This window comes from Engraulis encrasicolus, chromosome 5, assembly GCF_034702125.1.
Source record: "Engraulis encrasicolus isolate BLACKSEA-1 chromosome 5, IST_EnEncr_1.0, whole genome shotgun sequence".
Lineage (NCBI taxonomy): Eukaryota > Metazoa > Chordata > Actinopteri > Clupeiformes > Engraulidae > Engraulis > Engraulis encrasicolus.
The window spans coordinates 51,214,295-51,226,794 of NC_085861.1; the positions used below are offsets into that span (position 1 = coordinate 51,214,295).

General features: G+C 45.4%; 1 protein-coding gene across 3 annotated transcripts in view; it reads left to right on the forward strand.

The window, feature by feature from the left end:
• Positions 1-12,500, forward strand: part of invs (inversin) — a 52,249-nt gene that overhangs the window by 15,829 nt on the left and 23,920 nt on the right. The window contains exons 4-5 of one of the 3 annotated variants that reach the window (XM_063199669.1): positions 1-110; positions 7,937-8,110. The exon at positions 1-110 is cut by the window's left edge and continues 57 nt beyond it. In XM_063199669.1, coding sequence (XP_063055739.1) covers positions 1-110; positions 7,937-8,110 — 284 coding nt within the window. Of the gene's footprint in view, positions 111-7,936; positions 8,111-8,453; positions 8,508-8,595; positions 8,656-12,500 lie in introns of those variants that run through there. The other 2 variants (XM_063199671.1, XM_063199670.1) reach the window with 2 other exon arrangements.

Genomic DNA, 12,500 nt, shown 5'->3' on the forward strand with positions numbered 1-12,500 from the left:
GTGTGCTGGCGGACCGTCTGGACTGTGCTGAGGCCCTGCTGAAGGCCGGAGCCGCCGTCAACCAGAGAGACCACAGCCACCGCACCGCCCTGCACCTGGCCGCTCAGAAGGTAACACACACACACACACACACACACACACACACACACACATACACACGCACACACACACACACAGCGACACACAGCGACACAGAAAGCTGCTTTACTGCGCCTGTGACCTTAAAAACACATAAACTTGCACCTCTAATGTTGCGATGCTGTGCACCTGTTTGCCTAGAGGTGCAAGGAAAGCAAGGAGAGAGAGAGAGAGAGAGAGAGAGAGAGAGAGAGAGAGAGAGAGAGAGAGAGAGAGAGAGAGAGAGAGAGACTTACTGTCCGTCTCCTGCAAACATGGTACACACACACATGTACCAATGAAATGAAGCTCAGTATGAATGAATGTGGAAGCTTGTTTAATTGTTTCATTTCTATCTGTATAGGGTACAGACAAATGCTGTGTGTATGTGCATGTATGTGTGTGCGTGTGTCTTTGCGTGTGTGTATCATTCATTCATTCATTCATTCATTCATTCATTCATTCATTCATTCATTCATTCATTCATTCAATTGTTTATTCAACCTGCCATTGCAGGTTTCAATATTATATTAGAATGTAAGTGTACTCCTGTAGTATTCTATGAGCGCTCTTAGTGATTAACTCCTTGAGTGTGACCAAATGCTTCTCATTATCAAGAGTGTAGGTTTGTTGTAGCCTCTGGTCTTCATTCCAGTTATCTGAAATCAGTTTTGGGCTTGGTGTTCGTTCAGGGGTGGGGCTGTGCCGCCAGAGTCCTCTGTCCCAAGATGCACTTGATCCGGTTATGTCTTCCTGTAAAGGCAAAAATTCCAGATTCCATTTTCAGTGACTTGCGTTACTCCAGAGGCTGACCCGATGTCCTGTGAAGAGCAAAATCACTTTCAATAGGCGTGTCAGAATACACATTGCGGTTGAAGACGTCAGAGGACGCAAACATTATACAGTACTGTAGGTTCAGTGACACAGTTAATCAGTTAAACAGTTAATTTAATGGCCTCCCAGTGTATCTAGCCAGTTAAGTGTTGTGGTACAGATAGCGTTAGGGAGGCCTTGGAGGGCGTTGAGAAGGAGGCAACTGAGAGGGCATCGCTCCGTTGTGGTAAGGGGCCAATAGTCTAATTTGCCTTTTTTAGCACAAAGTTTGGCAGGCTTATGATGATGTCAAGGGGGTGTTGGGAGGCTTATGATGAGGTTAAGGGGGCGTTTGTTCAATAAAGGTTGAGAATCACTGAGTTAGAAGAACATTTTATTAAGTTCATGGACTGTTGTTTCCCACCCAACGTTGTTTTTTTACACTAGAAGTGGAGAGCATCTTTCCCTTCCTACCCAGGGACCTCTCTTTCATTACCTCGTTGGAGTGTACACAGTTATTTATCCTTCAGCAAGAATCTTGGACTCACCATCAAGAATACACTTTGCTGCAGCCCCTGCACAGAGTCTTGTTCCTTAACTCATTTAAGCCTAGGGCACATGCAAAAACACCTGCTGAATGCTTAAGCCCTTTTTGGGAAAAGGTGCCCTCTGCCTATTAAAATCTAAATAGCTCAGCCTTCGAGAACATACAAACATGAAATGAGTTGCATTTAAAACCCACGACCCCCATCTTTAATTAGAATGTGTTCATTCAGCTCTAACATACCCACATTTTTAATAAAATCTCAAGAGCCTGAATGCAGCATAGTTTATTGCTCCAGGTGCCAAAGGTCAAACAGCGTATACGCTGCATCAGGCTAAAATGGGTTAAGGCCCTTCATCTTGATGGTCTTCATTACAGCTCTTGGAGATGAGTTGTGGCCAGGGGCCAGGGGCAGAAGGTGCCAGGGGCAGGAGGGGCCAGGGGCAGGAGGGCCAGGGGCAGGAGGTGCCAGGGGCAGGAGCAGGAGGTGCCAGGGGCAGGAGGGCCAGGGGCAGGAGGTGCCAGGGGCCACTGCCCCAGGATGTGCTTGACAAGGGTTTTTGATGTATCAGAATGTGCACAGTGACGTTGAGCATCTTCATGTCGTCTAACTCCTGGCTTGTGGAGGCCCCTAGGCTGCAGCCATATCTAACCAGTACGCTAATCTGTCTCTGCTCATGTCATCTGATGATGTTGTTGTCATTGGTAAGTGACATGTTGTCAATGATGTCAGCCAATTAGTGTACACCGTTCTGCTTGGTGGAATGTTTCAGTGTTTGCTAGAATAACCTGACAACTGCATTACAACTTTACTGTGACATTACACATTGCAGCGTTACATAGCAATGTTGTAATAGGGGCAATGTCTTACTAGTTAAGCCGTCACTTGGTGTGTTAATAAGGAACATTGCAGTGGGCGCATTATGGCTAGCATGCCCATGGGGACCTGGGTTCGAGTCTGGCCTGGGTCATTTCCTAGCCCTGCCCCATCTCTCTCTCTCTCCCACTTGTTTCCTGTCATCTCTTCACTGTCAATATGAAATAAAGGCATGAAAAGCCCTCCAAAAATATTTTAAAATAAATACATACAAAATAATGTACATTGCAGAAGGCAGTGTTCACCAAGGGTTACGATCATCAGCACTGAGCCAGAACTCTCTCTTTACAGGCCAGTCAGTGCCGCTCCAGGGACCAGTTATGTTCAGAAACCACAGAGTGAACAACTCATGGTTCACACTGAAAAACCAAATGCTGTACTTTTTGTTTTGAGATACAGTAAGTATGGGTTCTGGGTTGGCCTAAACATACGTACCTTGTGATCAACAATAAATACAGCCGATATAAATAGTTAGAAGTTGTTGAATTATTTGAAAGAAATCTCTGATTGGTTGGAGACCAAACATCATGCAGAGCTGCGTAGGCGTCTGCCCTGACAATGTTTTCAACTTTAAAATAGCCATGTTTACATTAAGGCCTTTTATACTTTTTGGATAAGGCAAGTTCGTTGAACTCCCTCCTTTATGATCAAGCACAGCCAGTTTGACTGAGTTCAGTTCACACAAGCACCTTAATCTTTGGTGACAATCAGAGGAGCCAGAGGAGATAGCGTCCTGAACGTGAACAGGTGGAGCCTGAGAACAAAGACCTAAGGCAGTAGTCAGTTTTGGACAGCCCTCACAGCTGGCACTGAGAAAGCTACGGCAACACTTTCACATACTACAGCCAGTTTGATTATAGGATTATGGTTTGGTATATTTCGAGACAGACATTTTTCTGCTTGTGTTTAAGGCCTTCCTATTTTTCCTTAAATGTATTAATGAACAAACTGAAGTTTCCATTGAAGGTCATTTTGTAACAAAAAAAGTATGTATAGTTATACTGCGTGTTGTATATCCCCAAATATTAAAGCCTGTATCTTTAAGGAATTTGTGTCAGGACATTTGCTGCCTAGTCATAGCAAAAGCAGATATACACAACATATAACTTAATAGTCATTAGAGGCTAGAGAAAGGTGTGTTTGATTGCTTAGTTGATGCTGTTTTTGATCATGAATAAGGTTGGTGTGAGTGGACAGGACAGCCTTTCCTCTGCTAGTTTCTTTGCCCATTCTTTTGATCATTGAAAAATACACCCTCATACCAGATTAGAAATTGGAAAAGCAAGCAAATGTTTTGTTTTCAAATTTTAAATCTATGTTTCCATGTTCGTTAATTTTGTAGGAATTCTCAAATTGACTTGAAGGTGTTGTCTTCAACACGGTTACTTATGCTGCTTCAGATCCCAATTCTTCAGAAAACCTTTGCAAGTTTCAAACTGATGTCTCTGCAAGGTTTAAACCCTATTCCTTGCCCAACTGAATCATATTAAATCATGAAACACATTAGGGCCAAGTGTTTCTGCTGGCGTCTGGTGTTGACACTGTTGGTGTTGTGCGTATGGGTAGAGGTGCTGGTTCAGTGAGTCATGTAAGGGTTGTGTTGATTGTGTGTGTCGGACAGCTGCTCTGCTGTGTGATCTTGTGGGTTGAATGCTTGGCCCAGAGTGTCGGGACTGGTGCTGGGCTGCAGGATATCAGGTACCTTGCTGCCAGTGGCCTGGTGGCTGGGCTGTGGGGTGGTTTCTGATTGGCTACATTTCAATCGGCTTCCTCCTGGCCTTTCCTGAGCACTCTGGCCCCTTGCCTCAGTCTCACACACACACACACACACACACACACACACACACACACACACACACACACACACACACACACACACACACACACACACACACACACACACACACACACACACACACACACACACACACACACACACACACACACAAGGGAGAGTGAGCGAGTACATACACGCTCTCTATTATTTTGTGTGGTGTATGCAACATCACACTCTGGAGACGCATTGGTTACATAGCTTATGGAGATTTTACACAATTTCTCTCTCTCTCCTCACCTGTTTCTTGTCTCTCTGACACTATCCTGTGGTGTCAGGATAATGAAGGTGTAAACCCCAAAAATATATTTAAAAAAAGATTATTGATGATGCAGAGAATCATGTCACGAGGCTGGAGGCCAAACGAAAGGACAAGAGGAACCAGATTGAATAGCAGCACTGAGTGACATGGGCACTGCTGTGGGGGCTATGAATGTTCATCTGGTAACACTTTAGAATAACTACCTATTCACATCTTTATAAACACTTCATCAATAATGAACTAATTACCAACAAAATGTTTACAAATGTTTATAAATAGGAAAGAAATACTATGTTAACACAGTGCAGTCGCATCGGTCCTGGAAGTTTCTCCTCCAAAGACCAGAAGGCATGAAAACCACATGAAACTCACACAGTAGAAGTTGATTCCCACTCCACTGTGCAGTCATAGTTTGGCCATTAGTCATTTATTAACATTTGTAAATGCGTTGTGAAATGTTAATTATTATTAAATGTTAATGAAGTGTTTATACAGCTGTGAATAGGTAGTTATTCTAAAGTGTTACCGTTCATCTTGGTGTGTTGGCGTGCTGCATCAGGTGTTGCTGGGTGGGGAGCTGCTGACTGTCTGGATGGATGTAGGAGGTGGCTGTGGTGGTAGCAAATTCCACTTGGTGTAGTAAATCATGTTAAATTAAAACCCATTTGAACGATCACTCATCCTTTCTGTTATTTCCGTTTTCTCATTTTGGGGCTGAGGTACTTTTTTTAGAAGTCGATAGATATTATACTACATCGCTGAAGGACTTTCAAAACAGAAAATGTGTCGCTTGACGGTTGCATTTGATCGCTCACGTCCAACGTTTTCACTCACCCTCTCTCGCACACACAGCCACCAGATACCCTCCTGCTGACCCCTACTCCTCAGCCCACCCCGACCCCCACCCACATTGCCCCTTGCTTGGTGCTCTTCTGCCCCCTAGTGTTGCATGTGTGTGCCTGCATTTGCACCTCTCGCAGTAATGCGTCTGGGGGAGAGATGAATGGGTGTTGAAAAGAATAAAGCCGGAGAGTATACAGGGACAGACAGTGAAATGAGTGAGAGGAGTGTGTGTGTGTGTGTGTGTGTGTGTGTGTGTGTGTGTGTGTGTGTGTGTGTGTGTGTGTGTGTGTGTGTGTGTGTGTGTGTGTGTGTGTGTGTGTGTGTGTGTGTGTGTGTGTGTGTGTGTGTGTGTGTGTGTGTGTGTGTGTGTGTGTGTGTGTGTGTGTGCCAGTGTCAGGAAGAGACAGAGAGGCGGTGTGTTGATAGTTGATGGTTAACACTCTGACATCGGGATCAATACGATCTTCAGCTCAGGGATTAGACCTCTAATTGGGCTGAGAATAGAGACAGAGAGAGAGAGCCGTGTCACACACACACACACACACACACACACACACACACACACACACACACACACACACACACACACACACACACACACACACACACACACACACACACACACACACACACACACACACACACACACACACACACACACACACAAGGGAGAGCGAGTGAGTACATACACGCTCTCTATTATTTTGTGTGGTGTATGCAACATCACACTCTGGAGACGCATTGGTTACATAGCTTATGGAGATTTTACACAAGCACACATATGCACACACACACACACAGACACACACACACACACACACACACACACACACACACACACACACAGACACACACGCTTTTTATCCTCAAATGTACTTGTCATTACTCACGTGCGTGTGTGTGTGTGTGTGTGTGTGTGTGTGTGTGTGTGTGTGTGTGTGTGTGTGTAGGTTTACACTGTGATGTTTATTTGTGTTGATTGGACACTAAGAGCTTGTTATGGGGAGCCATCTCTCCCTGTGAATGAACAAGCCTGACGATCAATAAGCTATTGTGTGTGTGTGTGTGTGTGTGTGTGTGTGTGTGTGTGTGTGTGTGTGTGTGTGTGTGTGTGTGTGTGTGTGTGTGTGTGTGTGTGTGTGTGTGTGTGTGTGTGCGCGTGTGCGCGTGTGTGTGCATGCGACGCACGTGTGTGCGCATATGTGTGCGTGCGTGTGTGATGACAAATTGACATCTGCAGCCCCTTCACCAGAGTGGGCAACTTTTTTTATTATCTAAAGGGAGGACGTACATCATGATACATCTATATCTCAGTGGCCAATGCAGTGGGTGACTTCTTACATTACACAACACATACTAGAAACAAAGATACAGGGATACAAGGCTAGTTTATTGGTCACATACGTAGAGCCACTTCTGTTAAGCATGCTGGAAATGAGCTGAAAGAGGGGGATGGGTCTAAGGTTCAAGTATTATGAGTTCATGATGCGGGTGGCCAGAGGGAGGAAGCTTCTTTCTTAATCTTTCTGTCTTTGCCTGAAGACAGCATTGCATTGTCTCCTTCCAAACGTTGGTTTCATAAATAGCCTGATTTGGATGTAAATTGTCTCTTATCATTTTTGGTCTCTGGACTTAACTCGCCTTGTGCAGTTGTCCTTCAGTGCAGCTAGAGGTGCACGGATACACCACTCCAAGTCCAAATCAAAAAGTCTAAGTGTACTTTATGAATGAATGAATGCCTTTATTGTCATTGTACAGGTACAACGAAATTAGTAAAGTGCAGATGTGTATATATTTATATGTAACAGGGTTAACACAGAAAATTGAAATTGCATTTGACCAGTCTCCAATGAGCAATTGAACTAACGTATAGGCAGGACATTGACAGTAATCACACACACTCCTCATAGTGCACTGTGGAGCTTCCATGCCATGTGGTAATGGACCATATTAAGACCATTGACACTCCAAGGCTGATGTTTTCAAGATTTTCAGGATGGGTTGATAAACTCTGAATTACGTCAACAGGTGTAAGACATTTAATTGTTACCTGGACTTCTTAATAATATTTTGGATGTTTGTTGTCCATGTCAAGTCATTAATGATATGCACCCCAAGGTATTTGAAAAACGTTCTACCCTTTTCCTTTCTGCTTCTGCTCAGAGATATGTAGTGGAGTGTATCTTCCCTGTTGTTTTCGGTAGTACACCACCATTTCATATGTTTTTTTCCTGATATTTAGTGTCATGTTTTTGGTAACACTTGTTTCAGGACAGGACTCAAGACACAACCTTGGGGTGCACCTGTGTGTGTGTGTGTGTGTGTGTGTGTGTGTGTGTGTGTGTGTGTGTGTGTGTGTGTGTGTGTGTGTGTGTGTGTGTGTGTGTGTGTGTGTGTGTGTGTGTGTGTGTGTGTGTGTGTGTGAGTGTGAAAAAAGGGAAAAAAAGATAAAAGGACTCACACAAATAACAAAGTAGATTAAAGAGCTGTAATGTGTGCGTGTGTGTGTGTGTGTGTATGTGTGTGTGTGTGTGTGTGTGTGTGTGTGTGTGTGTGTGTGTGTGTGTGTGTGTGTGTGTGTGTGTGTGTGTGTGTGTGTGTGTGTGTGTGTGTGTGTGTGTGTGTGTTGTGACGTGGACTTCGCAGGGCAACACTCGCTTCATGAAGCTGCTGCTGTCGCGCCGTGCTGATTGGCTGCTGAAGGACCGCGAGGAGATGACGGCGCTGCACCTGGCCACACGTCACCCCTCGCCCAAAGCCCTCGCCCTGCTGCTACGACACATGGGGCCAGGGGAGGTGGACACGCAGGACAAGAACAAGGTCTCTAACATGCACGCACATACGTATACACACACACACGTATACACACACACACGCACACACACACACACACACACACACACACACACACACACACACACACACACACACACACACACACACACACACACACACACACACACACACACACACACACTCACCCTGCTGCTACGACATATGAGGATCAGGGGAGGTGGACAAGCAGGACAAGAACAAGGTCTCTAACATGCACACATATATGTATACACACACACACACACACACACACACACACACACACACACACACACACACACACACACACACACACACACACACACACACACACACACACACACTCGCCCTGCTGATACGACACATGGGGCCCGGAGAGGTGGACACACAGGACAAGAACAAGGTCTCTAACATTCGCACACACACGTATATATACACAAATACACACACGCACGCACGCATGCACGCATGCACACATGCACGCACACACACTCACCCTGCTGCTATGACACATGGGGTCAGGGGAGGTGGACACGCAGGACAAGAACAAGGTCTCTAACATGCACGCACATACGTATACACACACACACACACACACGCATACACACACACACACACATGTATACACACACACACACACACACACACACACACACACACACACACACACACACACACACACACACACACACACACACACACACACACACACACACGCACTCTCTCTCTCTCTCTCTCTCCCAGCTACTGCAACACATGGGGAGGTGGACACTTGACAAGGTCTCTAACATGCACACAATCACGCACACACACACACAAGCACATATATACACACGCATACACACTCTCTATCTCTCATTGGACAACGTTGTTGCCGTTGATGCCACCTCATGGCACACTCTACCACAGATGGAGCAGGCATGTCCTGATGATTGGGAGGTAGGGTCTGCCTGCCGGTGTCGTACCCGTGTCTCCCTTGGGTCGGTCACCACTTACTTGTGCGCGTCTCATGCACTCAGCAGGAGCGCGAGTGTCAGTTGTGCTGCCTGGAGCGCTGTCCCTGGGTAGGGCCCCCGTGGTTAGCTAGATCATACTTCTCCAATGAAGTATCTCAGGCCCCTGCTCGACCAGGCTGCCTGATCGAGGGGAAGTGCGTCTTTGATGTCCCCCTGGGAACCAGAGCGTGTGCCCTCAAACAGGTGTCTATCGGGGCTTTCTTGGCCGGCTCGCTGTGGTGGTGGTTGCTACTCGGTTCTCCGTCCGCAACTTGGACCTGCGGCCCTGCGGCCCTGCTGGAGAATGACTGGGTCTTTTCTGCCAGCAAGATTGCATGTCAGCTCAAGTTTGCCTGGCGGTCTTGGGCATGGTGCCTCTCAGTTGCACCTGCAGGTGTTGTGTACTGAACATGCTGGATATTCCCCCTTGTGCCAAGGCCTGGTTTTCCATTGGGGAATACCTCTTGATATTGGGGGCCTCGCTATACCTCTGTGGGCTCCACTTGCACATCGGTTACACTCAGACGGGTGGTTTCCGTGCCCTGAGTTCCCTCCACTGTGTGCTTTCCGTGGTATTGGATGTCTGGACGCTGGACCCCTCTTCCCCCTCCGGGTTTGGAACAAAGACTGCGCCTCTTTCTTGTTCCCCCGCTAGCGTTGCCGGGATCTGCCCTCTAAACATTTTATTGACACCTGTAGGCCGAGTCTGGGCGGTGTGCCTGCTCTAATGATGGTGTCAAGTGCCTGCCTAACCCCTAGGTTGGTACTGGTATCAACTTTCCCCATGGTTGGTGTCTGTCTGGAGGTATTAGGTGCTTGCCTCCCCTGCTCTTCCAAGTGCACCCTTCGGGTGCAGCTCTTGCCCCTGGCCCCTGGGCCCTTGGGCGGCTGTTGGGCGAGCCGTGTCGCTTATCGCTCCGCCTTCAACAGCTCTGGGCATCGGCAGGAAGGGTCTGTGCTGCGGCCAGGCTTTTGCTTGCGCATTCTAGGTAACTGGCAACGCAATCAGGAGTTTTTCAATACCCATAGTAAGATGTCGAGTGATTCAACCGAAAGAGAACTATAGGTCACCGAGGGCAACCCTGGTTCTCTGAGGGAGATGAACGAGACATCTCGCCAGATTGCCACACTCACCCACAAGCTCAAAGGTTAGTTGTCTCAGATTGAAGATCAGAGCCCGGCACACCTGGGCACACCTGATCCCCATCTGCGCAGCTCATTGGTCTGACGGCATGATTTAAAGCAAGTTTTGGCAAATGGCCACGCAAAGGGCGTTACCCATAGTGAGATGTCTCGTTCAGAGAACCGGGGTTACCCTTGGTAACCTATAGTTATGTGCCTTTCTGCTTGATTATGTTTCCTTCTATGATGAATTCATTGGAAATTCAAACATAGTGATTGTTTATTTGGGCCACATCTGGTAGATTAATTGCAATTAATGAAGTTCTAGTGTCTTCTTTGATGGCCATCTTTAAAAAAGGCTGCCATGTTACATTTTCAAATTGCAAATGAGGGGATTTGATTATATCATTTTGATTGTATCATCATTTTCTTGCTCACTTCTGGGCTAAATTCAGTGTTTTAGCAGCCATATTGTAAAATGGCTTCAATTTCAAGTGTTGAGTCAGGTCAATTTGATTGTATTGTTGTTTTTTGCACATTGATGCCTAAATTGATGCTTGTTTAATAACTTGCTTGATCAATCCTGTGCAACAAATCCATTTGTTCTATGGTATTTTTGTCAGCCATCTTGGAAAATGGCAGTCATTTAAACTGGGAAATCCCTTAGAATGTATTGTGTTGGTCTTAAGCACATAATGGTCAAATTTCTTGATTGTATCATAATTTCCTTTCTCAATTCTGTGCAACAAATCAATTTCTGAGGTCTTTTTTGGCAGTCATCTTGGAAAATGGCCACCATTTCAAGTAGCCAATCAGGTAGATCTGATTGTATTGGTCGTAAGCACATACATGTTGAATTTCATGCTTGTATCATAATTTTCTAGGTCAATTCTATGCAATAAATCATTTTCTTGGGTCTTTTTTGGTGGCCATCTTGGAAAATGGCCACCATTTCAAGTGGCCAATCAGGTAGATTTGATCGTATTGGTCGTAACTACATACATATTGAATTGCATGCTTGTATCATAGTTTTCTAGGTCAATTCTACGAAATAAATCAATTTCTGGAGTCTTTTTTTGCGGCCATCTTGGAAAATGGCCGCCATTTCAAGTGGCCAATCAGGTAGATTTGATCGTATTGGTCTTAAGCACATACATGTTGAATTTCATGCTTGTATCATAATTTTCTAGGTCAATTCTATGTAATAAATCAATTTCTGGGGTCTTTTTTGGCGGCCATCTTGGAAAATGGCTCCCATTTCAAGTGGCCAATCAGGTGGATTTGATCGTATTGGTCTTTAGCACATACATGTTGAATTTCATGCTTGTATCATAATTTTCTACGTCAATTCTATGCAATAAATCAATTTCTGGGGTCTTTTTTGGTGGCCATCTTGGAAAATGGCCGCCATTAAAAGTGGCCAATCGGGTAGATTTGATTGAATGGGTCTTGAGCACATACCTGCCGAATTTCACGCTTGTATCATAATTTGCACGATTTTCCCTGTAGCCGCTCTACTACAAAAAAACATGAGAAAAGCCACACTGGCCGAAACGTTGTTTCTGTAAATAAAAGGGGGCGCGGCTCTGCTGCTGACCCTGTGTCTCACCTGTCTGTTTGTCTATTCTTCTAAAATCCAGGACAAATAACCTTACTGTCACCAAAATTGTAATGGCTATGACTTAATCTGCTCTTGGTAATGTCATAGAAATGTTGTTATGATGCAGTTGAGTATTTTCTTGAAATAGTGAAAAGACCCGCCGGCGACCAGATCTGCTCTAAGAGGCTACGCACAGGAAAGGTGTTGACTGTGTGTTGAATGGGATCAAATGCAATGAAATGCAAATGTCCCTATTCCATTCATAAAGCCCTGCCTACACTGTAAAACATTGCAGCAAGTTAAATGTAAAAAGGTAAGTTGCCCTGCTGCCTTGCGTTTGTAAATTAACTCAACTCAAGGCTTAACTCAACTCGAGGCTTTCTCAAGTTGAGTTCACTTAAAAACCTAAGGCAGCGGGGCAACTTACTCCTTTACATTTGACTGGCTGGAATGTTTTACCGTGTATACCTACCACAGGTTACAGTATGAAGCCATAGAGGGTATAATCTGACATCCTTCACAAAATACACACACACACACACACACACACACACACACACACACACACACACACACACACACACACACACACACACACACACACACACACACACACACACACAGCCATAAGGGTTACAATCTGACAGCAATTTTCGCCTGCTGTGATATAATATCAAAT